This window comes from Pelobates fuscus, chromosome 13 (genome assembly GCF_036172605.1).
Source record: "Pelobates fuscus isolate aPelFus1 chromosome 13, aPelFus1.pri, whole genome shotgun sequence".
In the NCBI taxonomy this organism is placed as follows: Eukaryota; Metazoa; Chordata; class Amphibia; order Anura; family Pelobatidae; genus Pelobates; species Pelobates fuscus.
The window spans coordinates 17,816,194-17,842,754 of NC_086329.1; the positions used below are offsets into that span (position 1 = coordinate 17,816,194).

At 43.1% G+C, this 26,561-nt stretch overlaps 1 protein-coding gene across 1 annotated transcript in view; it reads left to right on the plus strand.

Moving 5' to 3' along the window:
• Positions 1–771: 771 nt before the first annotated feature.
• The window catches only part of LOC134582524 (uncharacterized), a 38,533-nt gene continuing 12,743 nt past the window's right edge, over positions 772–26,561 (plus strand). The window contains exons 1-5 of the mRNA XM_063439189.1: positions 772–1,158; positions 15,213–15,753; positions 20,596–20,689; positions 23,467–23,568; positions 25,416–25,516. Of these exons, the coding sequence (XP_063295259.1) occupies positions 945–1,158; positions 15,213–15,753; positions 20,596–20,689; positions 23,467–23,568; positions 25,416–25,516 (1,052 nt within the window). The 5' untranslated portion in view covers positions 772–944. The remainder of the gene's footprint in view (positions 1,159–15,212; positions 15,754–20,595; positions 20,690–23,466; positions 23,569–25,415; positions 25,517–26,561) is intronic.

Sequence of the window (26,561 nt, forward strand, 5' to 3'; positions counted from 1 at the left end):
AGAGGCGCCTCTGCTGCACTGACCAATTAAAACCCAGTAACGTGACACGGAAGCTCACAGGAAAGCATTTAATACAACGCTTTCCTATGAGGAAGCTTGGACGTGTGTGGCACTTACTGCGCATGCACATCAGGTCCCTAATGCTCCTCATAGTGGACAAACGCCAAGGAGGCCACTCCTCCTCAATGATGTCAAAGGAGGCGGAGTCAGCTGCAGAAAGACCAGTGCAACGTAGAAGAAAAGGTAAGTGAAGATCAGAGTGGGCCGGTCACCTAAACAGACCCACCAGCACTTTAGTGATAGGAATATAGTTCATTTTATTGCACAGGGGTGGAGGGGTGGTGGAAGCATGTATATAACTAGGAGCAGGGGCACGTTATAGTGTTTATGTCAGAGGTGCCTAAAAGGTAGATCCCCAGATGTTGTATAACTGCAACTCCCATGATTCTTTGCATGCCTTTAGAATGCTTATAGAATGGCAAAGCATCATTGAAAAGGTAGTTTTACAACATCCGGGGATTTACCTTTTGGGCACAGAGATACTTAGTCTCATTAATAGCAAAGTTCTATGAGTCTGCATCCACGCTTTCAATGTATCCAGTCTGAAAAAAATAATAATAATTGGAGAATGGGATTTTCCAGATTCATTCTGCCCTGATGTAATATACCAGTAGGGAATATCCGTCACGAAAGGTGTGGCTTGTCCCTAGTTTATTAAGTAAATGTTTGGTGGCTCCTATTATCAGACGTCCTGAGCTCAGTGTGAAAGGATCCTGACTGCAGACAGAATTCAGCCCAACGTCAGTATGAGCTAACAGACCTCAGACCTTCCATTCACAGAGGGTGAAACGGCTCACAGATTTTAGTTTCTTTTTAAACTGCGCTGGAGAAGTACTGCTTACAATTCCTACACGTTTGTCAGAAGCTTAGAGACAGGCGTGCACATGGCAAACAAAAAGAAAAAAATACTATCCTGGCTAAAATCCCCCAAAAAGTCTGAATCGTATCATCTTCTCCCAGAGGAATTACCAAAAAACAATCAGGCGATGAAACAGCTGGGAGAAGAATTTAAGAAGATATGTGCAGAGATCATAGGAAGAAGACACTATAAGAAAAACTATACTACAAAGGTCTACGTTGATCAGGAGGCATCGCCAGGTAGGTGATTTAGATAGGATAGGAGTGCGCAAGAGGGGTGGCTTGCACTAATGTGTGAGTTTGAAATAGCTCCTCATCATCTTGTCAGAGAGGTCACAAGATCAAAAAATGTTTGTTTTATTTTTTTATGTTTATATTATAAAAGTGTTTCATTGTTAACTTGTTAAAAAAAAAAGTAAAAAAAAAGTTTAGTTATATTTCAGCTTGTTTGATGAATAAAAAAAAACCCAAAACCTTTTATTCTCTTTTCCTTTTTAAAAAAAAAAAAAAACTGCACACCACTGTAGATATGTATCTACAGCTGGGGTAAGCGACTTTTGGCAATACAAATGTTGCGGACTACATCTCCCCTGATGCTTCGCCAGTATTATGGCTATTGGAGGATGAAGGGAAATGTAGTCCACAGCATTTGGAGTGCCGTAGGCTGACAACCTCTAATGAGGAGCTCCAGGGCCGCCACCAGAAATTTTTGGGCCCCTGACAAAGCACAAGTGTAGTGAATGCAGAGTGTGTGTGTCAGTGTAGTGAATGCAGAGTGTGTGTTAGTGCAGTGGATGCAGTGTGTGTGTTAGTGAAGTCAATACAGTGTGTGTTAGTGAAGTGAATGCAGTGTGTGTTAGTGTAGTGGATACAGTGTGTGCGTTAGTGTAGTGGATGCAGTGTGTGCGTTAGTGTAGTGAATACAGTGTGTGCGTTAGTGTAGTGAATACAGTGTGTGCGTTAGTGTAGTGGATGACGTGTGTGCGTTAGTGTAGTGGATGACGTGTGTGTGAGGGTGTAGTGGATACAGTGTGTGTGTTAGTGAAATGAATGCAGTGTGTGTTAGTGAAGTGAATGCAGTGTGTGTGTTAGTGAAGTGAATGCAGTGTGTGTGTGTTAGTGAAGTGAATGCAGTGTGTGTGTGTTAGTGTAGTGAATGCAGTGTGTTTTAGTGTAGTGGATGCAGTGTGTGTGTGTTAGTGTAGTGAATGCAGTGTGTGTTAGTGTAGTGGATGCAGTGTGTGCGTTAGTGTAGTGAATACAGTGTGTGCGTTAGTGTAGTGGATGCCATGTGTGCGTTAGTGTAGTGGATGCTGTGTGTGTGTTAGTGTAGTGGATACAGTGTGCGTTAGTTTAGTGGATGCAGTGTGTGCGTTAATGTAGTGAATGCAGTGTGTGCGTTAATGTAGTGAATGCAGTGTGTGTGTTAGTGAAATGAATGCAGTGTGTGTGTCAGTGAAATTAATGCAATGTGTGTGTTAGTGTAGTGAATGCAGTGTGTGTTAGTGTAGTGGATGCAGTGTGTGTGTGTTAGTGTAGTGAATACAGTGTGTGCGTTAGTGTAGTGGATGCAGTGTGTGCGTTAATGAAGTGAATGCAGTGTGTGTGTTAGTGAAATTAATGCAGTGTGTGTGTTAGTGAAGTGAATGCAGTGTGTGTGTTAGTGAAGTGAATGCAGTGTGTGTGTGTTAGTGTAGTGGATGCAGTGTGTGTGTGTTAGTGTAGTGAATGCAGTGTGTGTGTGTGTTAGTGTAGTGAATGCAGTGTGTTTTAGTGTAGTGGATGCAGTGTGTGTGTGTTAGTGTAGTGAATGCAGTGTGTGTGTGTGTTAGTGTAGTGAATGCAGTGTGTGTTAGTGTAGTGGATGCAGTGTGTGCGTTAGTGTAGTGAATACAGTGTGTGCGTTAGTGTAGTGGATGCAGTGTGTGCGTTAGTGTAGTGGATGCAGTGTGTGCGTTAATGTAGTGAATGCAGTGTGTGCATTAATGTAGTGAATGCAGTGTGTGCATTAATGTAGTGAATGCAGTGTGTGTGTTAGTGAAATGAATGCAGTGTGTGTGTTAGTGAAATAAATGCAATGTGTGTGTTAGTGTAGTGAATGCAGTGTGTGTGTGTTAGTGTTGTGAATGCAGTGTGTGTGTTAGTGTAGTGGATGCAGTGTGTGTTAGTGTAGTGGATGCAGTGTGTGTTAGTATAGTGGATACAGTGTGTGTGTTAGTGTTGTGGATGCAGTGTGTGTGTTAGTGTTGTGGATGCAGTGTGTGTGTTAGTGTTGTGGATGCAGTGTGTGTGTTAGTGTAGTGGATGCAGAGTGTGTGTTAGTGTAGTGTATGCAGTGTGTGTGTGTGTGTTAGTGTAGTGGATGCAGTGTGTGTGTTAGTGTAGTGTATGCAGAGTGTGTGTGTGTGTTAGTGTAGTGGATGCAGTGTGTGTGTTAGTGTAGTGGATGCAGTGTGCGTGTGTGTTTACTAGTGTATGCATGTAATGTAATAAAAGTTACTCCCCCCTCCCTGCTTCTTACCTGGTTCAGGGAGGGGGGAAGATTCGTGGTGTGAGCGCAGCGAGGAGCGTTGCCATTGTAACCCATGGCAAGGCTCTAACAGACGCACGTCTCGCGGGAGTTAGAGACAGGAAAATGCTGTAAAGTGCTCCTGCAGTCCGCTGGGCCCCCTCTGCAAATACAGGGAGCCGGGGGCCCATGGCTGCACATATATATATAGCGATTATCGCTATATATATGTGCAGAGAGTAATTGTGGGGCCCTGGACTGCCAAAGCAGTCCGGGCCCCCCAGGACCACCGGGCCCGTGACAACCGTCATGGTTGATGGCGGCGCTGAGTAGCTCACAAAACGCTGAGTGTCAGGAAAGTGTGTTAACACCGCGGTACATAAAGGGTTAACCACCTCCCATCCCGGAAAACGACGATGAGAAGGATTCATGCATGTTTTAAGCAACGCATCTGTAATATCGGTTATGAAGATAAATATATTCTTTTTTGCCAGGACAATAATTAGGTACATTTGTCACTATTTTTGACAATACAAAATTTTACATAATTATAAAGGAACATACTATAATATATATAGAATCTAAAGAACAAAATACTGTGCGCAGAAAATAGATTAAAAAATACTAAGATTTTGACATTTTCTGTTGGAAACCAGTAAGGAAATCAGCATAGAATTATAGAAAAATTAAGAAATAAATTTCAAATTTAAGAAACATTTTTTTAAAAAAAAAAGTGTGTATGAGTAGGCTGGCTCTGGTTTTTAATAGAATCATTTTCTTTGGAGAGTATAATTTTTCGCCAAGCAGAAAGACATGGTGCAGTAGAATTACAAGACTATGAACTGACATTCCCAGGAAAAGCTACTAATCATGCACACAAACATGCTGTTTGTTTGTATGAGGTTTGTCGTGTTAATTAAATTTTTTTTTTTTATGCTAAATTAGTAATCCCATTAGGCTTGTACACGGGGAAGAAATAATTTTTTGGGACGGCCCAAATTTAAGCCATAAGGCGGTTTGGCTTGTCCGAATTCTATTAACGAATAAAGATTTGGGAAAATTAATCAGGTGAACCAAAATGGTGCGATAATGGCTCAATTAGTACATTATAATAGTGCAATATAATATGATGTATATATTTTACAGTAGACAGGAGCATTTTCTTACCATATGGTTCATAAATAAAGTGAAAAAAGTAACCAAAATGAGGGGGAAAAGAGGAGTAATTAAAAAAAAAAAATCTTTATTTATGAATTTATAATACAGGAGTATAGATTTAGTTTCCTTAAAGGGACTCTCCAGTGCCAGGAAAACATATCCGTTTTCCTGGCACTGCAGGACTCTACAGTGCATCTCTCCTTCCCACCCCCATCCCATGTTGCTGAAGGGGTTAAAACCCCTTCAGTGACTTATTCAATGCTTTCCTATGGATATTCTTGCGGTCCTAATGCATAGTGTGAGGGTGTCCAGCGTCGTATAACACACTTTTCATGTTCTAAGAAGGTCCCTCTAGTGGCTTAAATCCCCCCTCATAATATTATAAAGCGCTACTGGATCTGTTGGTGCTATATAAATGGCGATAATAAATAATAATAAACGGATAGGAAAACCGGTATTGCTTCTATCATTTTTTAAAACATTCCAATAATTCTATAAGATGAGTGGCCTGCTTTTGGGGATGAATGATATATCCCATTAACACATGCTGCACATGGGTGTATGGAATAAGAACAGAACCCCCGAACCAGAATGTGACATTTCTGATTGAAGTCCAACTCCCGGATGAGGGAGTGTCTGTATAAAGCTGGAAGCACACACACACAAACATTGTATCTATAGGGAAGACGGAGAATGGATTGTAAAAACAGGACTGGTTGATGCTTAATGCTGAGACTGCATACAGGGACTTTATAGGTTATTATTAATTTATTATTATTTTGTCATTGTTGTTACTTGGTTTCTTTACTTTTTTGTTGTTGTCAATCTTTGTTTTATTGAGGCAGAGTGATAAACACATACATTATATATAGCGTAAGTTGAGAATTAACAGAATCGTGTAATCAAGGCAAGATAAAACATTCAACCGTAAAATGCCTAGTTTAAATTTTTGTCTTCGTGCGTGTCTGTGAGTATGTGTGATATGTTTGGTAATGTGTAATTGTGAGGTGTGTTGGTACCACTGGGTTGAGTGGTATGTTAGGTCAGTTGTCGCAAGGTAGTCGGGTCTGACGTTGTCATTGTGACACCATCTTAAGTGTGGTTGGTGGTACCGGTCGCGTTGTGTAGTAGATGTCTTACCCCTAACCAAGGAGGCCTGCGGGGGGGGTGGGGGGTAAGCATGGTAAATTGGGGCATTAGTGTGGGAGTGGGTCATCTGTGGGGGCAGAGACTGTGGGTTTAGTCATGGCTCGGGTATTCCAAGGACGTTCCACAGTGTGGGAGGCGTGTGTACAAGGCTTAGTTGTAGTTAAGGCAACTGTCGTCATGGTAAGCAGTAGTAAATAAAACAAAAAGGAAATTAATAACAGCTTTAGGCAGTGTAGAGTATTAGGTCTCTGTGTCTGATGCCTTTCCCTCTTCCAATGTGTGATGAGTCTGTCTAGCCGGTGTCAGGGTCTTACCTGAGTTGGGAGTCTGTAGCGCAGATATTTTGCTCACCCTTGCAGATAGCCACAGGCCAAGGTGGTCAGGTAAGAATTCACCCGGCCTGTGGGTCTGTGCACGGGGGCTGTGCAGGATGCAGTACCAAATACGCAGGACAGGCAAGGACGGAACCAGCAGGATAGTCGAGGGATAGCCGAGGTCAAAGGATGCCAGAGGACAGGAACAACGAGGAGTAGCCGAAGTCAAGGGATGCCAGAGGTCAGAATAAACGTAGTCAGAAGCCGAGGTCAAAAATACGAAGCAGATAAACTGGAACACTAGATCAAAGACTTGACACTGAGCACAGGGCGAGGCTGGGTTTAAATACCCTGCTGATGATCGATCAGAGTCAGGTGAGACACAGACAAGTCAAGGTGCAGCCCCCGGTGTAGTAGCCATGCCAGGATGAACAAGACCGGAATCAGTAGTCTCTGGTAAAGCTGCTGTGGCTCAGAGGCAGAAAGCAGGACTAGGATAGATAAGTTCCCCGTTTCAAGTCCCCTGTTGGGAATTCCAGGAGCGACCACGTCTGGCCGTCTGTCTCACAGGTGAGAACCCTGACAGTACCCCCCCCTTTAAAAACGACCTCTGGGCGTAAGTAGGTTCTCCATTGAAATAATCCGCATCTCCAGAGTCACTATCAGAATCCATTGAGTCCCCATAGTGAAAGTCCTCAGAATGGAATTCCTTATTAGCTAGAGATTTCCCAGTACCAGCTTCTGGTACGGCTGACGATCTGTCCAGGTTTTTTAGGTTCCGGGTACAGGTGGCAAGAACTTCCACAACTTCGGCAGGAACAGTGCTCGTAGCTAGCAGTGCCTTTTCGAACACTTCTAGGTCTTTTTTACAGACCGTAGTGCCATTAGAAGCAATGACACAATCCATAGGTAAGTCCTTTTCAAGTGGACAGGAAGTAGTGGTGGTACTACAGGAAGTAGCTTTGGTAGTAGATGCAGACGACTCTGGAGCAGGAGGTGTAGTATTTTCCATGGAAGCCATGCCTGGGCAGGAATAACGGCTCCCTTGTAGCTCTTTAGGCTGATATGCGGTGTACACTGGACGAAGGATATTATTACCCAGCCGGAGAGCTGGAGGTCTAGGAGGGCGAACAGGACAAAGCGTGATGAAGTGCCCACTTTCTCCACAGTAGAAACACAGACCATGGCTTCTCCTTCGGTCCCTCTCCCTAGGTGTGACTTTGCAGTGGGCAAGTCCAATTTGCATAGGTTCCTCAGGGTCAAGTGGAACACAGGATACCTCTGGAGTTTTCCTTGGAACTGGATCATAAGAGGACATCACTGGGGTGTGGTGATAGTACTCGGTTCCTTGGTTACGTAGACTCCGCGATTTTTTAGTAGGTGGAGCTGGCTTGGGCTTAGTGGTCCTGCACTGTGAGTCCATAGCAATAATAAAGGATTCCCAGCTGACAAGGACAGGACTCTTCCTCTGCAACATTTGGTAAGACCAAACTTTGATGCGTCCAGACAACAGGTTGATAGCCGCTCTGACCCTGATGAAATCCGTGGCGTAAGTTCGAGGCTTTAAGGAAAACAATACCTCGCAATCCATCCTGAATGACTGAAAGGACGTGTAGTTACCATCAAATCTGTCGGGCATGATGACAAAGGGTTCCGGAGCTGGATGTACTGCGCCTTTAAGAGAAAACATTTCTTGCTGCAACTCCGAAACAGTTTGGGCCAGGCTGGACACTTGCTGGAGTGAGGGTGAGCACATTTCTGCGGACTCCATATTGGTCAAGTCTTTTGTCAGGGTCTTACCTGAGTTGGGAGTCTGTAGCGCAGATATTTTGCTCACCCTTGCAGATAGCCACAGGCCAAGGTGGTCAGGTAAGAATTCACCCGGCCTGTGGGTCTGTGCACGGGGGCTGTGCAGGATGCAGTACCAAATACGCAGGACAGGCAAGGACAGAACCAGCAGGATAGTCGAGGGATAGCCGAGGTCAAAGGATGCCAGAGGTCAGGAACAACGAGGAGTAGCCGAAGTCAAGGGATGCCAGAGGTCAGAATAAACGTAGTCAGAAGCAGAGGTCAAAAATACGAAGCAGATAAACTGGAACACTAGATCAAAGACTTGACACTGAGCACAGGGCGAGGCTGGGTTTAAATACCCTGCTGATGATCGATCAGAGTCAGGTGAGACACAGACAAGTCAAGGTGCAGCCCCCGGTGTAGTAGCCATGCCAGGATGAACAGGACCGGAATCAGTAGTCTCTGGTAAAGCTGCTGTGGCTCAGAGGCAGAAAGCAGGACTAGGATAGATAAGTTCCCCGTTTCAAGTCCCCTGTTGGGAATTCCAGGAGCGACCACGTCTGGCCGTCTGTCTCACAGGTGAGAACCCTGACAGCCGGTGCGTTGGGTTGTGCGTTGGCAAAAGCCCCAGGTGCCTCTGGGTGTATGCTCAGCCCCAGTGTTTGAAGGAATGCTGCTGCATCTGTTGTGGAGGCGAGTCTAAGAGTCCTGCCATCTGCTGTTGTGGCGGTGATAGCTCTCGGCAGTTGCCAACGATATTCCACTCCTGCTGCCCTCAGTTGGCTCGTGATTGCCCCTGGTTTCTTTACTTTTTACATAATTCATTATGCATTATTTATATAATTTATTAAAAAGTGGTTAATTATTAGCATGTGTGTCTCTAGTCATTCCGTTTAGTCTTACAATCCTCATTTATATTCTAAATATTTGAATTGGTCTCTTTTGCTTATTCATCAAGTGAGCCACGCAAGCAATTTAAAGTTTTGTTAATGCATTTACAGGAATGTTTTATGTACGAGTCCCGGCCTGAGACAATTTCAAAAGTGCAGGTAAAATTATGGGACTTTCCCGTCCAGCCATTTAATGTCACAAGATGCAAAGCAAAAATAAAAAACGGTAATGAGATTGGCAGAATGACAGAAAATAATATTCATTATCGATTGAGTGTCTGCTCATTGTTTTGGGGTGGATATACTTTGAGTGATATAATTAGAACCCTGAAGATCTTTCATAATAAATGTCCTCATCGTTACGTGAAAAGGGAATTTCCAGCCAGCTTCTCCTAGATCAATATTTGTAATTCTGTGGGTTTTAACCAGATTACCTGCCCTGGTGGCTTAATTACATCCATAGACCACAGTGACGCATTACGTTCCGCGCATTGTATTTTGTCATAGTTGTAACATGATCTATCAAACCATTCTTGTAAGACGTCTTTTAATGGCTGAAGCACGATCTTCGGTAGTGTTAAAGGATTATGGACTACGGGGCCTCAGAGGCGGAAGGGTTAAAAACGAAATTTGTGGTGTTCTAAAAAGTTGCTCTTCTTTCCTTTTCCAACTACACGCATGAGTTCTGGTATCCGTGTGAATGGCTATGCAAGATATGTGCAAGGTGCGACCGTGATATAACCAAAGTGCTAAAGCAGTAGGCCATGTTCAAAGAGCATGAATAGGAGTGTGATATCAGATTATAGTTACTTATAAGAGTGTTTGTTTCTAACAATGGTTGGTTAAATGGAAAAGTGGCTACATTCAAGAATACATTCTGCATTGCAAAATATGTAATATAATATACAACCAAGAAACTGTATACATTTTGAGTAAAGGGTGCTGTTTTGGGAGTTTTGTGTGTGTTTGTGTGGGTACGGCTGTTTGTGGTGTAGTATGTGTAACGGACCGTTTCAGCATATGAGGGGTTAAATTCCGTTTAGGCGATAATCCCCTTTTCTCAGAAAGGCACAGCTACTGCAGAACATCAGAACTCACGAACTGGATATAGGTGAATAAGGTAGCACTCCAGCTGGAACCTCACAAATAGCTGCTAGCAGATGAATAGGAAAAGCAGACATCAGCTTACACTCCTAGCAGTCAAATCTCCAACAGCATACAGTGAATCCCCCCAAGAACGAGACAAGGCTCCGTGTTGAAGGTCAAGCAGTGGTCTGAGGTGCTGGGCACCCAGCCTGGTTTTTATTACATGAGTACACATACAGGCCACACCCAGGGGGAGGCATAAAATAACCAATAACATAGATGTTACCTCCCACACATCCCCTCCCCTTAGTGTGACACTTAATCCCATTATGTGTACAGTTCAAAATATACTTTTACACAACTTTCATAACTTTAAAACCATACATCACATTCACATAAAAATACATATCCACAATCAATCCATTCAGGGGAACAACATATTAAAAAATGGCATGAATCAGACCAGGGGTTCAAAAGTTAGTAAAAGTATCTTTTATTCCCCCTGGCTCAAACAGTAAAAGTAAAACATCCCCACAATGCATCCTGGCTTCCTCCCTTCTGCCCTGGAGATAATTGGAGAAGAAATCTAATTATCCAGGACTAGAGGCAGACTCCATTAACCACATGGTTGCAAAACAACATAAAACTCTTTAAAATACATAAAGTCACTTTTTATACATTAAACACAGACATTTAACATATCCCCAGATAGCTCAGGTCTGCGTGCACATTATTAGGTGAATGGCACGCAGACCACACAAATACAGTTTAATTGCCATGGAGCCAAAGTCTTTCCCATAGTCTTTCATTATATGAATAGGCTCCATGGCATAGCTATCTGGGGGGTATCACTGCTCACACAGGGCAAGTACCGAATGGCCCCACTGTATTTAAAGGGCCAGAATGAGTGACATGCACTCTGTTAGGGCCGAATACTGTTTGTAAAGGGCCCAATCTCCCAGGGCCATAGTCCAAAGGCAGCAGGCGGGCAACCAGGCTTCTCCAGTTCTCAGTGGCGAGGTTGGTTTCGTCACATCTCTCCCCCTTTCCAAAAAGACTAACAGGGTACCTGACCTCCTGCCGGTCAGTGCCCTTGTTAGTCCAGCAACCCACCCACAAAGCAGAAACATCAGTACAGCCCACCCACAATAAATGGTTACTACACCTGGGTAGAGGAGAAAGTTGTCCATGTCCAGGTGCCTCACCCCGGCTGTGCAGGGGACTGGTAGGCTGCCTTGGTGGGTTGCTGAGTGGGCAGAGACCAGCGGTACTCTGTCCTGATGCCAGCACTACCACCGGAGTAGTCTGGTTGGAGCCTGGTTGCTGGAGACGGATTGTCTCCCCCTTCGTTGCATAGCTCTGCTGCTGAATGGGGAGACCGGTTGTCTCCCCCTTGGATACATAGTTCTGTCGTGGGGGGGTAGGACCGACCATCCCTACCCCCTGTGTGGTAAGTGCAGAGACCACGGTCCCATCTGCACCGGTGGGGGGCTTACAGTCTCCCCCTGGTACATTAAACTGCCGCTGGGGAGAGGGGGAAACAAGCTCCTCTCCCGATAGAACACTCTGCCCATTAATAATCCGCCGCTGGGGAGAGGTGGTAATAAGCTCCTCTCCCATGCATACTTCCATCATCTGCGGAGGGAGACCGACCGTCTCTTCTCCTAATACAGTGTCCTGCTGTTGGGGAAAGGAGACTGGGCTCCCAATTCCCAAAAAGTCACGCTGCTGCTGGGGGGTAGGACCAACTACCTCTGCCCCCTGTAACTCAGCCTGCCGCTGGGGAGGGAGGACGCTGCTCTCCTCTCCCTCTACTTCACACTGCCGCTGGGGAATGGAGACTGGGCTCCCAATTCCCAAAAAATCATGCTGCTGCTGGGGGGTAGGACCAACTACCTCTGCCCCCTGTAACTCAGCCTGCCGCTGGGGAGGGAGGACGCTGCTCTCCTCTCCCTGCATTTCACACTGCCTTCCCGGCATATCACTCTGCTGCTGGGGGGTAGGACCAACTACCTCTGCCCCCGGTAACTCAGCCTGCCGCTGGGGAGGGAGGACGCTGCTCTCCTCTCCCTGCACTTCACACTGCCTTCCCGGCATATCACTCTGCTGCTGGGGGGTAGGACCAACTACCTCTGCCCCCTGTAACTCAGCCTGCCGCTGGGGAGGGAGGACGCTGCTCTCCTCTCCCAGCACTTCACACTGCCTTCCCGGCATATCACTCTGCTGCTGGGGGGTGGGACCAACTACCTCTGCCCCCTGTAACTCAGCCTGCCGCTGGGGAATGGAGACTGGGCTCCCAATTCCCTGCAGGGCCGGTGGAGAGACCTCGGTCCCATCTCTACAGGCCACCTGGGGTTCTTCCCAGTAAATCTCTACAATATCTTCCCAGCGGAAGGGGTCTGGATCTGGGTCTGTCACCTTACTGTCCTGCTGAGCCTTCCCAATGAAGCGGAAGAGATCTTGGTAGTTTTGCTCCAGTTCCCACTCCAGGGCTGCTAGGTGAGCCAGGTCTTGCTCTACCTCATGGGGGTCATCCCACTCATGCCTAGCCTCCCTCTCATAGAAAATGTCCTGCAGTCTGGTTTGCGCAGGGCTCCCGAAGCCAGGCTCTGCAAAGGACTCCCATAACAAGCCAGGACCATCAAACTCCTCTCCCTCTGGCTTGTCATGTTCGGCTGTCCAGGGTATATACTGTGCCATATACCACCAGAGCGCCTGGTAGGCATCCTCCAGCCATAGCTCCTGCCATACCCGGTGCTCTAGTTCCTTCACCCATTCCTCCAGGGGCTGCTCTCCCAGGAAGGGCATCCGCAGGGCCACTTGCTTCTGCAACCGCTGCTCTTCACTGGGGAGACTCTCACCCCGCTGGTATTGTACATTATCCAGGGCCTGGTACCAGATGCCTTTCCTTATTGCATCCCGGTCATCCATGTCACCCTTATTGTACTCCACTGCTGGTTCCATCCTGGTGCTGTCAGGGTCGCTGTACTCAGACATGCGTTGCCCTCAAATTGTAAATCCAAAGAAATGGTGTTCTGTAGCTGTCCTTCTGGCTGTAGGAACGATCCCGCCGCTTGCCACCAATTGTAACGGACCGTTTCAGCATATGAGGGGTTAAATTCCGTTTAGGCGATAATCCCCTTTTCTCAGAAAGGCACAGCTACTGCAGAACATCAGAACTCACGAACTGGATATAGGTGAATAAGGTAGCACTCCAGCTGGAACCTCACAAATAGCTGCTAGCAGATGAATAGGAAAAGCAGACATCAGCTTACACTCCTAGCAGTCAAATCTCCAACAGCATACAGTGAATCCCCCCAAGAACGAGACAAGGCTCCGTGTTGAAGGTCAAGCAGTGGTCTGAGGTGCTGGGCACCCAGCCTGGTTTTTATTACATGAGTACACATACAGGCCACACCCAGGGGGAGGCATAAAATAACCAATAACATAGATGTTACCTCCCACACATCCCCTCCCCTTAGTGTGACACTTAATCCCATTATGTGTACAGTTCAAAATATACTTTTACACAACTTTCATAACTTTAAAACCATACATCACATTCACATAAAAATACATATCCACAATCAATCCATTCAGGGGAACAACATATTAAAAAATGGCATGAATCAGACCAGGGGTTCAAAAGTTAGTAAAAGTATCTTTTATTCCCCCTGGCTCAAACAGTAAAAGTAAAACATCCCCACAATGCATCCTGGCTTCCTCCCTTCTGCCCTGGAGATAATTGGAGAAGAAATCTAATTATCCAGGACTAGAGGCAGACTCCATTAACCACATGGTTGCAAAACAACATAAAACTCTTTAAAATACATAAAGTCACTTTTTATACATTAAACACAGACATTTAACATATCCCCAGATAGCTCAGGTCTGCGTGCACATTATTAGGTGAATGGCACGCAGACCACACAAATACAGTTTAATTGCCATGGAGCCAAAGTCTTTCCCATAGTCTTTCATTATATGAATAGGCTCCATGGCATAGCTATCTGTGGGGTATCACTGCTCACACAGGGCAAGTACCGAATGGCCCCACTGTATTTAAAGGGCCAGAATGAGTGACATGCACTCTGTTAGGGCCGAATACTGTTTGTAAAGGGCCCAATCTCCCAGGGCCATAGTCCAAAGGCAGCAGGTGGGCAACCAGGCTTCTCCAGTTCTCAGTGGCGAGGTTGGTTTCGTCACAGTATGTGTATGTATATAATAGTGTCTGTATGTGGATAGAAGCTATAGTGTGTGTTTAGGAGGATGGTTCTGTAGGGTGTGCTTGGGGGGGGAAGGGTGGCTGTATGGTATGGGGGAATATGTGCTGTAAGGTGTTTGGAGTAATAGGGTTTGTAGGATATGTGTTGGGGTAAAAAGGGATCGGGATGTTAGGGTGTGCTTGAAATGGATTTGAGCTTTAGGGTATATTCGGTGGGGTGGAGGCTGTAGGGGATGCTTGGGAACGATATGGGCTGTAGGGTAAATCTGGTGGGGTGGGGGCTCTAGGCTATGTTGTGGGGTATAAGGACTGTAGTGTAAATTTATGGTAAATTATGATTGTATGCGGGGGATATGTTTTGTACTGGATGTTTGGGGTTTGGTACGGACTGTTATGTGAGCGTTGGGTGGGGAAAATGGGGCTGTCAGTGAGTTGATTATATCTTAGCAAAGAATCAATAGATTGCTTTAAATTATATCTGGGGAAAGGATTCAACCCCATAATTAATTTAAAGAACAAATAAGAGACTTTCTTGTTGCATTAGTAAATCTCACAGACCACAGGCTCATGTCACAAAGTCTTAACGTGTCCCAGTACTTTTAATTACAAAACGGAAAAAAAAATGCTTTGTTTCTCAGAAAACTATATAAAAAAAAATATAGTGAATGCTGAAGAAAACCGTAACATTTGGGAAGATATATCAAAGTTTTCTGAAAAGTGTATTTTATTTATGGTCTCTAATCTGTTTGTATTCATTAAATTGTTCTAAAATGGTCTAAAAAGTTTCAGCTTTCTACCTGAATTCTGAAATTTTTTACAGAAATATCGATTTTGGAAAATTCTGCCAAATTTAGCAGGAAATGGCAGGAAATTGAGAATGGAAACATGACACTTTTCTGGTGGAAAAAAAATGAAATAACGTTTTAAAATGCATTATGTCACAACGATTAAAAAAAAAAAAAAAAAAATAAGAATATAAATACATATATTCAGAAATTTTTTTTTTCCTAATCGCAAATACATATATAGTGGCAATATAAATATAAAGAAATATCAAAAAGTAATAATCAAAATTCAAGGTATCTGTATGCGTTGTTGGATCATATGAGAGACAGGTTATTTATTTTTTGCACATTCCATATTGAAAAATTTTCTTTTTTATTCTTTTCTAGAAACTTTCTCGGAGCTTATGAGCAAGAAGCTGTATCGTGAAGCTTGTACTTTAATTTCGAGGCTAGAGCAAACAGCCGTTGAAACCACAGTTAAAATGTACCAAGAACTAGCTTTTGACATGTGGGAGACTGTAAAGAAGGCTCTGAACGGTGATCAAAGTCTATGTGTACATCTAAAATCAGTGGCTGACTGTTTACAATGGGCGAAAGAGGAAAGCGACCATGAAGATGCTCATTGGAGTCCTAAATCTTGGGACAACACATTGGAAGAGCTAATTAGTAAGCACATCCGAGAACAGGTCTTAACTCATGAATACAAGAGGAAAGCTAAAATGAACCTCAAAAGACACTTAGAAATACTGGAGGACAATACTTTAAGGAACATAGACAAACATAAATCTCTTCTTGGAGACCTGTTTATTGTATATTTGGAATGCCTGTCTGTTTGTATGGTACACCATCTGTCATCACTGGCAAAGGAAGACTTAAATCACGAAGAATCTGTGCTTCTGTATAGATGGGGAATTGAAGAACATTGGAGGTGGGTCATACCATTATATGTATGTATAAATTTGTATCAATATATGGTATTCTGAAAATACCAGAATGGAAAACAGAGTTATTGGTAAAGTATTACGATCAACTAGACTTGTGCATTTGGTTTCAAACGAATTGTGATTAGTCTGAATTTTGGATGACTTGTCATATGTCATATGTCATATGGACTAATCTTGAAATAAACAATAGAATGAATGGTATCATTGGTTTAATGATTATTCAGAGTTCTGTTCGTGGTGACAAAAAATGTAAAATGATTATAGGAAAAAAATTATTTACAGCAGAAGACACTAAATGTTGATTTAAAAAAAACGGGGAGCGGTAAAAAAATAAAATCTATAATTCTATATTATTTAATAAATATAAAATTGAGGAGTACAGATTTTATTTTTACTGTTCCTCTGTTTTTTTTTTGTTTTGGAAGCTTATTTCTCCTAGCAGATCCACCCCTATTGTGTTTTTGTACTTATATTGGAAGATTGAGGAAGTCTTCGGGGTAGAGTTTTTCTGCATAAGGAAAGTTTCATTCCAATTCTTACTTGTACTGATTCACTGTTTAAGGGTTGTGACTAAAACTCCATCCCTTATACTTGGGACTTTAACATCCCAATCAACAACCTCAACTGCCCTGATGTCTCCCGTCTGCTCTCTGTAACCTCCTCCTTCGGCCTCACACAGTGGTCTACTTCAGCAACTCATACAGCAGGAAACACTCTGGACCTCATCTTCACCAATCTCTGTACCACCTCCAACCTCTCCAATGTTCCATTTCCTCTGTCTGACCACCATCTGCTGACCTTTGACATTGGCATACCCCATACCCAAATTTCACCACCCTCAACTCTCCAATCTCGCAAAAACCTCCACTGCCTTGATCTCCAGCATTTCTCCACCAAACTCTTTTTACCCATCTCAAATCTCACCTGCCCTAACTCTGCAACCTCACTCTACAACTCCATTCTCTCCTCTCAACAAGACATCATGGCACCTCCTACATTTAAACACACCAAGCGTTCCCAATTACAACCCTGGCACACCAAGCTGACCCGATATCTCAAAAAATGTTTCAGAACTACTGAACGCTGTTGGAGAAAGTCTCACTCTGTACCTGACTTCCTCCGCTATAAATTGATGCTGAGCCCCTACACTCTGGCTCTTTTTTCTGCAAAGGTAAATTACTTCAACACCCTCATAAGCACACTGTTCTGCAAACACAAATGCTTATTTCACAGTTTTAATGCTCTTCTTTGCCCTGTTGCTCCCCCTCCCCTACCACCATGTCTGCCTCACTTTACTGAGAAGATTTCTACAATCAGGGAAGAGATCTCTAACCTCTCTCCCTCCCCTTCCAATACATAACTCAACCCCACTGCCTCTGCTGTTCTATGCTCATTCGCACCTACTACAACGGAAGAGGTTCCTGCTCTGCTCCGGTCCTCCTGCCCCACCACCTGTTCCCTCGATCCTATTCTCTCATATCTATTCCGCATGCTGTCTCCCTCTCACTAAAATTTTCAATCTCTCCCTTTCCTCCTGCACATTTCCTTCACCCTTCATGCATGCAACCTTATTGCCAATTCTGAAAAACCCCAGTCTTGACCCCAACTCCCCATCCAACTACCGCCCTATATCGCTACTACAGTTTGCCTCCAAGATCCTTGAGAGAGTTGTGTATGTGAGATTGGCAGACTCCCCTCGAGCTTGACCCGCTTCAGTCTGGATTCCGCACGTGTCACTCTGTTGAAACAGCTGTGACCAAAGTATCCAAAGATAACTCTATGCTAAATCTCGCCGCCCTTACTCTATCCTAATTCTCCTTGATCTTTCTGCACCTTTGACACTGTTGATCATCAACAGCTTCTTCTCATTCTCCGTAATCTCTGTCTACGAGAGACTGCTCAGAGTATTTGCTGTAACGCAGCCCCTAGCCTTAAACCGCCCCAAGCAGCCATCTTCAGCCTGGGTGTCATGCATGTTCCCAAGAGACTATGTAAAACATCTTTTTGGGATACAAATTTTAGCATAAGCTCAGTTGAAGCATTACAGGGTTAGTCACTAAAGTTTCAATTGCCAGGAATTTAGTTAATTTCAGATTTTAGTTCAAACAAACTGAAACAAAAACATAGCCTGACTTTCAGAGTTAATTTGTATTTGGCTATGGCAGCCCAAAATGTTTGGGTGATTATCCAGTGATTCATGTATGCCTCTGCCCACTCAGAGACATCTGTTTAGAATACATCATTCAGGAGTTTTGAGAACTTTGTTGACAACTAGAGTGGGGTGATATATTATATATTGGTGATATTGGTATATGTTAATGATCTTAAATTTAGTAATTTATATTCCAGCGAGAGGAAATTAAAGGAGCAATAAAGCTTTAGGAATACAAACCTGTATTACTAACGCTTCTCTGCCCCTGTCCCTCTATACATTCAGCCCCCACATCCTACAGGAAAAAGTTTTGAAAAAAATTAAAGATTTACTTACCTTTTTTCAGCTACTTACCTCTCCTCCTCTCGCAACGTCACGGAGGAGCCACGGTCGCTATGGGAGGTCTCTATGGGAGGATTTAATTATTTAATGCTGATATTGCAGTTTCTCCAAAACTGTTTTACATTGCAGTACTAAAAGGACAAGGCCACTGCACCCACACCAACTTCATTGAGAAATTGCCTGGGTGACTTTTGCAAAAAATTTTTTTAAAGAAAACAAATTAGTCAGATTTGATCCAATCTTAACTAGGTCAGTCTTTAACGCGGGGCAAATGGGGCAGCTTCCCCGGGTCCAGTTACCCCTGGGGGCCCAAGGCAGCTGCCCCGTGGGCCTCAACTATTTATTCCCCCCATAGGCCCCCAGTGCAGCCGGGGGCCCGCACACTAAGGAGGCCCACCGGGTGGCCCATTCACTAAGGGCCATCTGGTGGGCGTTTGTAATCAGGGGCCCGGTTCCGCGCTGTGACCCTTTAACAGGACGATGGGGCCCCTTGCTTTTTGGCACCATGGGAGGAAGGGACAGGTACAAGTCACTTTCTCCCAGAGAGAGTAGCACAGGAGAGACCAGGAAGGCAGAGAGGAGGGGGACTGGGCCGGTAGAGCCAGTCAGCAATCCCAAACAGCCTAAGCCACCACCCTGGACACCAGGGAAGCCACCCTCCAAAGTAGGAAACGGGAGGTGGGTTTAAAAGTGTAAATTTTGCGTGTGAATGTGTGTCAGTGTGTGTGTGTGTCAGTATGTCTGAACCAAATGTAAAACCCATCCTGTATCAAGTGAGTGTTGTAGAACTTGAAAGGTGGCTCTAAGCATCAGAACTTGTTCTGGGCTGGCTAATGACACTGTCAGTATGTCAGTGTGTCGGTATGTCTGTGTCTCGGTATGTGTGTCAGTATGTCTGTGAAAGTATGTCTGTCAGTGCATATGTGTGTCAGTATGTCTGTGAAAGTATGTCTGTCAGTGCATATGTTTGTATAAGTATGTCTTGCACCTCTTTACTACTCCACTGTGTTAGGGTGAAAGGTGTGATTGCATGCCAGGGATTGGGAGGAGGCAGATTCCAGGGGGCCCAAGAAAATGCTTTGCCAAGGGTCCTATTAATATTATAGATGACCCTGATTACAACATTATATAATTGCCTTCTATAGGTGTCCTTCCATTTGGAGTTATGGCTATTCCGCTCTCTTTATGAGATTCTAACTGTAATAGAATGAAATAAATATCTGTTAAATGTTTGACAATATAATGCAGTCTGTAGATAATCAAGATTGAAAGTAAATACTAGTTTGGTAATGCAGTGGGATTTCCCCTACAGTCTATAATAAAGTTTGGAATTTCCATAACATGCAGCTGCCCAACTTTATAACGACTTGCTGCCAAGGCTCCATGCCAACTACAGCCTTCCTGACATTATCCTGGAATGTACAGAGTATCTAACTTTTATAAAAGTATCTTCAAACATTCCAGTATTGTTATAACTAGAGTGCTAACGTGACTTTTGCGCCTCTTTTTAAATTAGTATTTTCAAAGTAACGTTTAGATGGCCATTTTCTGCACACTGGAATGTTATGTTTTGTGCACACAAATGGCTACATGTGGGTATTAGGAGTTGATACACTATTTTTGCATTTTAAGGTGGTAGTATTTTATTTCGGAGTAGATTGTTGCTGCTGTTCCTACAGCAACCCTAAAAATTTGGGGGAAGACAGCCTATCCGAGTCGTACCTAGGTTATTTGGTACATGGAGTGGAAATGTATGTTGTCCCCCGCAAAAAAAGCTAAACACAGAAGCTAAAACTATGTTCCATTCTATGACCAAAGCCAAGTTCTCCCTCAGACCTACATGCCTGGTGTCAATCCCACCACTGGGGGAGGGAGGCAGGAAGCACATGGATGGCATGGAGAGGGGAGAGGCTGGAGGAGGGGTTTGCACAAAATTGACATTGGTCAGCCCCGGACTTTGCTCCGACCTGGCTATTGACACTGCTAGAGGTGGAGCTTATAACAAGGACTGACAGAAAATCAATATGGAGGAGCCAAGTTCTAGGATAGTAATACATATAACAGTATGGCTTCCTACATTCATTTTTATTTTCTCATACCTCATAAACACGTGTTTATTAAATATAAGATAAATGTAAAACTAATATTAAAAAATCCTGGAAACAAGTCGTTTCCCCATAAAAAAGCACACATTGTAGAATATTTTCATCACCTCTGGATGTACCGATGGAATGTTACCAAATCAGATAGAACACAATAGCAAAAGCAATTGTAATCCACTTCGCTGTGTAAAAGAGTAATATAAACCTTTTAACACCTTTTTTTCTTGTAGGCAATTGTTCTGTCTGAAAGAATCTAATGCTTTTGATGCCTTGTTTAATAAATGGTTGAATGACACTGCAAGTAAGATTATATCCACTGGAAAGGTAAGTAAACAAGACACTTCCTGCAGTTAAAGCATTATAATGAATACCAACGCTCAGTATTGGCATAAAAATAACTAGCAAAACCAGTTTGGCATTGCTACATATTACTTAGTGACTCATATTCATTTCGATAAGACACAAGAAAAAAAACAACAAAAATACTAAAACACAATGTGGTTGCTTGACAGCTTGATGTTTGCTTCCAAGCACTAACAGGTGTAACTGCCATTTTAGGGTTTACGAATTTGATGGTAGAGACTGCAACAGGCTTCGGAATAAGTAATAAGCTAGCTATAGATTGAGAATTCAATTTATTTTGTTTTCCTTTCAAAATACTGAATTATTATTTTTTTTATTTACATAATGTAAATCGGGTGTCAAGGCACAGCTTGGCATGTGATGTAAACTAGCAAAATCCCATGATGCTGTGCACCCAGACCTTTAAACAAGCAGGTGTACTCTTGGATAATTGAAAGTATTCTTTAAGTGTATGGCATTATATATATATTTTTTTACATTTGTATTTTATTGAGTTTTCTCACACAAAACACACTTGTATCACATTACGAGAGAAATATAGTGGTAAAGACAACGATTTAACAACTGCTTAATCCAGTCTATTCATATAGTATTACATCTATGTAGTACATCCTTTGGGGTTGTTTTAGTAAGGGTTCTTGTGGGGACCTGTGTCAAAGGCTGGTATATGTGTAGGTCGCTGTCAGCTTGGGGTCTCCCCTCCTAACAGGGTCTGTTACTTGGTGGAAGTAGGGTTTAAACACTAACTATATACAGGATATCCTTTCTACGTTGCTCTTAAGCTAAGGGGAAGTATGTCAATCATGTGTCAACTGGCCCTTTATGGTCTTACCCACCCCCGTCAAGCAAGATTTGTGTCAAGTATCTTTTGAATAGTCTCCCTGGAACCTGTGTGGATACCGGGTGGGTCGTGTACCGGTCGTGTGGCGTTCCCTGCTCCTCGGGTGTAGAGTGTTAGCGTTTTGTGCTGATCTTGGCCTTTTGGGGCGGCTCTGGATCAGTTCTGGACCTTTGCAGGCTGCGAAGGAATGCCGCTTGGTCTCCGTGGGGGGTTAAACTAATTGTTTCTCCTTCCTTTTGCGTGACTAAGTAACCCTCTGCTCCCCACCTATATTTAATGCCTGCCTCTCTCAGTTGTTTTGCCACAGGTGCTAGTTGCCTTTTGGCCGCCAGCACCGCAAACGGGAGATCCCCATATATAGCTACAGTCAATCCCAGAAATCTGACACTTTTGAGCTTTCTGGAGCGTGACATTATAATGGACCTAGCTGCAGTGTCCTTAGTGACAGCTATAATGTCTCTGGAGGCTTCCTGTGGGGCGGTTGCAGCCTTTCTGATCCGGAACGCTGCAGTCACCAACTCCGGGTCAGTGTCTCTTTTGGCTCCTCGCCTGAGATCTGTTCTGGCACTCCTCGAAGTCGGATGTTCTTCCGTCTGTGCCTTGATTCTTGCACTGTCACACTTCTGGTGAGTATCTGGACTTGGTGGGTGAGCGCGTGGATCTCCTTCTGTGCGGTCTGCAACTTTTGTTCCCTGGCTCCCTCTCTAGCTTCCCCGTCCGCAACCCGTGTGCGCAGGGTCCCTAGTTCAGCCTGTGTTGCTCGTAAGTCTGCCTTCCAGACCTGCCTCATTTCCAAGAGGAGGTCCCTTATGTCCCTCTTGGTCACCGGTGAGGAGTCATCGTCGGAACCCGACTCACGGTTGGTGCAGCTTGCAGGGTTAGTCCCGGTGGGTTGTTCCGTCCCTTGTGATGCCTCAGAGGCCTCGCTTTCGCTCAGCTCCGCAGGCGCCATCTTGGGAGCGACTCGTGGAGTATGTCTTTCGAATGAGAGCCTGATATCGGGCATATTGTGAGTCTTCTGCGTGTGTTTTTTTTTGGTTTTGCGCCCCATCATGTCGGCTGGGTGGGGGATTGTTGCTTGCTGCTTTTTGGAGCTTTTTAAAAGGTTTTGTCCACTATTATTTTGTTTCTTCGGCGGAGCTCCGTCTAAGCACGTCTTGCTTGCTGCTCAGTCAGCCACGCCCCCCCGGCATTATATTTTTAAAGAGTAACTGTTACTTTCCAGGATGTTTATAAAATGTTTACTTATCTCTATAATTAATACATGTTTATTGTGAGATGTAAAGAAAAATGTAAATGTAGAATTCCACACCTACATATCCTGCAACTGGGCGCCTCCATCTTAGCTCCCTGTCAATCATTATGATAAACTCCATCCTTTGCACCTGGCAGTCAGCATAGAGAGAGCATACAGAGAAGAGGAGAAAAGAAACAATGTTTCAATTTCTTCTCTTTATTTGCATTGTGTGCCCTGGCTGTGCCCTGTCTGAACTAGATTGTGATGTAATTTGCAATGTGTTTAATACAGTTTTGAAAGAAAACAGAGCTTCACAACGAAAAAAAAAGTAGTACAATTTATAGGTGATTTTTGATGTGTAATTTAATGGTGGAATTTTCAGAGAAGTGGTGCATCCCTTTTCAACCAGCCAGCTGTAACAAGTTAGTGAGTTACCATCAGGTACAAGCATACAGACTACAAAACAACTGACATGGTGAAATAGGGCTGCACTACATACACACGCAAAGCACCATAAACACTGCAGGATGGTTTGCCAACTTATATGGGTCCTGTGGACACCAGCAGGCTGTAGTGGTTGTGTTGTTTGGTGTATTTATTTAACAAAGTGAGGAAATATGGAATCTTCGTTAGAATTAATGTTATTTATCTTGATTTCAGAAAACCATTTATACAGCGCGACGTGAGATGCTTGAGGAGGAAATGAAATGGAATATACAACAAGAGCCTGGACCGGAATGTAACTTTAATGGCCTATTGAAGGTATCAGACACCATTCTGACAGATGCCACAACTTCTTTCAAATTGTATATAAATTGGTAATTCAATTAGAAGGCCAGTCTTGGTTCTAATATAAAACTTCTCATCAGCAACCCTAGACAAATCCTTCACTAAACAATGATTTATGGAGAGTTTATAGAAGATTACATGCTGTGCATGACAAATACCATCATTCTCAGCCAGACCAATCTTGACTGAGAATGATGTTAGTAGTAGCTGTCCATTGTTACGGAGGTAAAGAGAATGACCATACATCGTAACAAGCAGATAGAATAAGAATGTCAACGTCTACTAAGGCTCTGCTGAAACGGCAATTTATAAAACACAGAAATGAAACAAGACATATAGTGACTTAAATAACTTTTTTCAAATGAATTGCTTCCGCAGTCAGAATTTCCCTTCACTTGTTTTGCCAGTGAAATGGATGAACACATACCAGCACTTCAATTTTTTGCTGCGTATAGAGAGATTGCAAGTCTGCAATAATATACCACTATGGAAAAAAAAACTGCAATTCCAGACGGGAGCTGAATGTTTTTTTTATGGGCCATATTACATAAAAGTTTTGATGGGTTCATTAACTATGAGTTTTATAATAGTTTTATCTAAAAATAATCATTTTGGTCCTGGTTTCAGATTGAGCGCACTCTGATTTGGCAAGGGGAGGACTCGTGGGAAGAAGGGATGGCGAAAAAAAAAAAAAAAGCAGACGCCGCTCCCTGTCTTCACTACCTCCGTGAGAAAGCCGAACGCTTTTGCTTTGGAGCGTTCTTCTCTTCTGAGCGTAGCCGGGCAGTGTAGGGTTCTGTAATCTCCCAGTATGCCCTCACGCTGCACATTACTGGGGGCTCCGTATAATCCTAGTGCACCCTACATTACTGGGGGCTCTGCAATACCCCGCACACACCCACTGCAGTTGCCCATACTACTTATTTATTTTTAAATTTACATGATAAGTCCATCGTCTACTCTCTTCTGACGGAGCTTGGTGTTTTACTCCATGCAAGCATTTTATGATGAGATTATCTCAACTTGTCAAACAATGCAGATCCGTTGGCTTCAACTCATCAAAATCATCCAAATTCAGGCTCAGCAAGATGACGAGCTGTAGATCACAGCAGAGGGACCTTAAAATAGATGTGTAGTTGCAATGTGTAAATGTGAAATAGTGGTATACTAACTTACCATGAGCGAACTGTATGTTATCCTACCCATCCATCACAATTCTGGACCTCCCAGTGTTGGGAGCTATACAATCAACCTCTAGCAATTTGCTCTAGAATAGCTCCTGTTTCTCTCGATTAATCTCCCCCAGATATCAGGAGGATATCAACTGTATTAAGGTTAATGCAAATCCTGCTCCAGCAAGTATATACGCGGTGGGTCATAAAGTATCAGACTACGTACAAAAAATCCAGTGATAGGATTATTCACTAAACTAAGGTTTTTCAATTTTTTGGAATATTTACCCCACCCGGCTAGGTTTTCGTATAAAAATTAGCAATTCTGGTCAATTACAGAAAATTGGCAGTTTCCTGAATAAACCCATAAGATACCACTGAAATGTAAAGATTTAAGCAAATTGGAAAAAAAAAGCTTAATAAAGATTACAAGCTATAACCCTAAATTGGTGTACATTTTGACTTGGACATCATCAATACTGAAGGAAAATATTGATTTGTATAAAGCTTTGTTCATTTAAAAAAATAATATTTCTGATTATAGATGACATTTAATATTTGAGATTTCAATCTTTTTTTGTGCCATTAATTTGTACACAGATGCTAAACATGTAAAAATATGACATTTGTCCAACATATATATTTTAGGAAGCAATTGATGTACTCAAGGCCGTTGAAGATCTTGGTGATAAATTAGTATCGGATGTTCGAGAAGTATTTTTGGATGAAGTTCTACAGTTTTTGAGACGGTAATATTTTTCCTTTGAGCTTCAATCTTTTCAGAACTGTTTACAGAAATGTTATTCTGGTTCCAAGCGAGTTTACATTATTTGGAGATCTGGTGAGCTGTAGATTGAATGGTTATTGGAAGGGCCGCTACAGTATAAGCTTTAGTCATTGGCCGATAAAATAATAATTATGTGCAATTTTCTTTAGAAAACTCTTTAAAGTTTCAACGCTCGCTTGGGTAGAACTTTAACAATACAAATTAAGATGTTCCTATGACAGCATGCAGTCTAGCTTCTGAAATATGGTTATTTGGTTCAAATCTGGATTTATTTAAAATGTTATACAGTGGATCCATGCTGGGATAGAATTTGTGAGATTATTTTATTGTATAGTTACAGTCTATAGCATTGATAACAGATTTATAGAGAGCTCAAGTATCTAACCTTGGGGAAAACCAAAGACAAGCAAATATTTGTTAAATATGAATGGATAAACGAACACTTATTTGCATAAGTATCAGGTACATGCAGACAAGTCAACTTTATACTATCAGTGTACGATTTGTTAAGAATTGGTTTCACATTAACATGTGTGTATCAGATATCGTAACCATCAAGGCAAATATGCCAGTTATGTCATTGTTGCTAAAAAAAGTAACCCTAAAATTAAATGCACCTTGTTAATACATTGTCCACGTTGTATATGGAAAAAAACAAAACAAAACCCCAGACCATGATGAAACGCAGAGAGATATAATAAAAATGTAAGAGATATAAGTTAGTCTGAAATGCAGCTCATTGAATACCACTGGCCTCCAAGACAATTTGTTGATGTGAACGTATGACCAGGTTAGGTGGTCTAGGAATATTTCTGGTGCACACCTCTTGTTTGTCCCATGCCTCCATAGCAAGTTGATTTATTATCTATCGCTTGGAGGCAGGGGGGTGATATTGAGCTAGGAAACACAACTATCAGTGAGATGAACAGAGGCCAATTACAAGCATGCACACCCAATGTCTACTTTTGTAGGTCCACCTTTCTATTACTGGACAAGTCCCTTTTTGA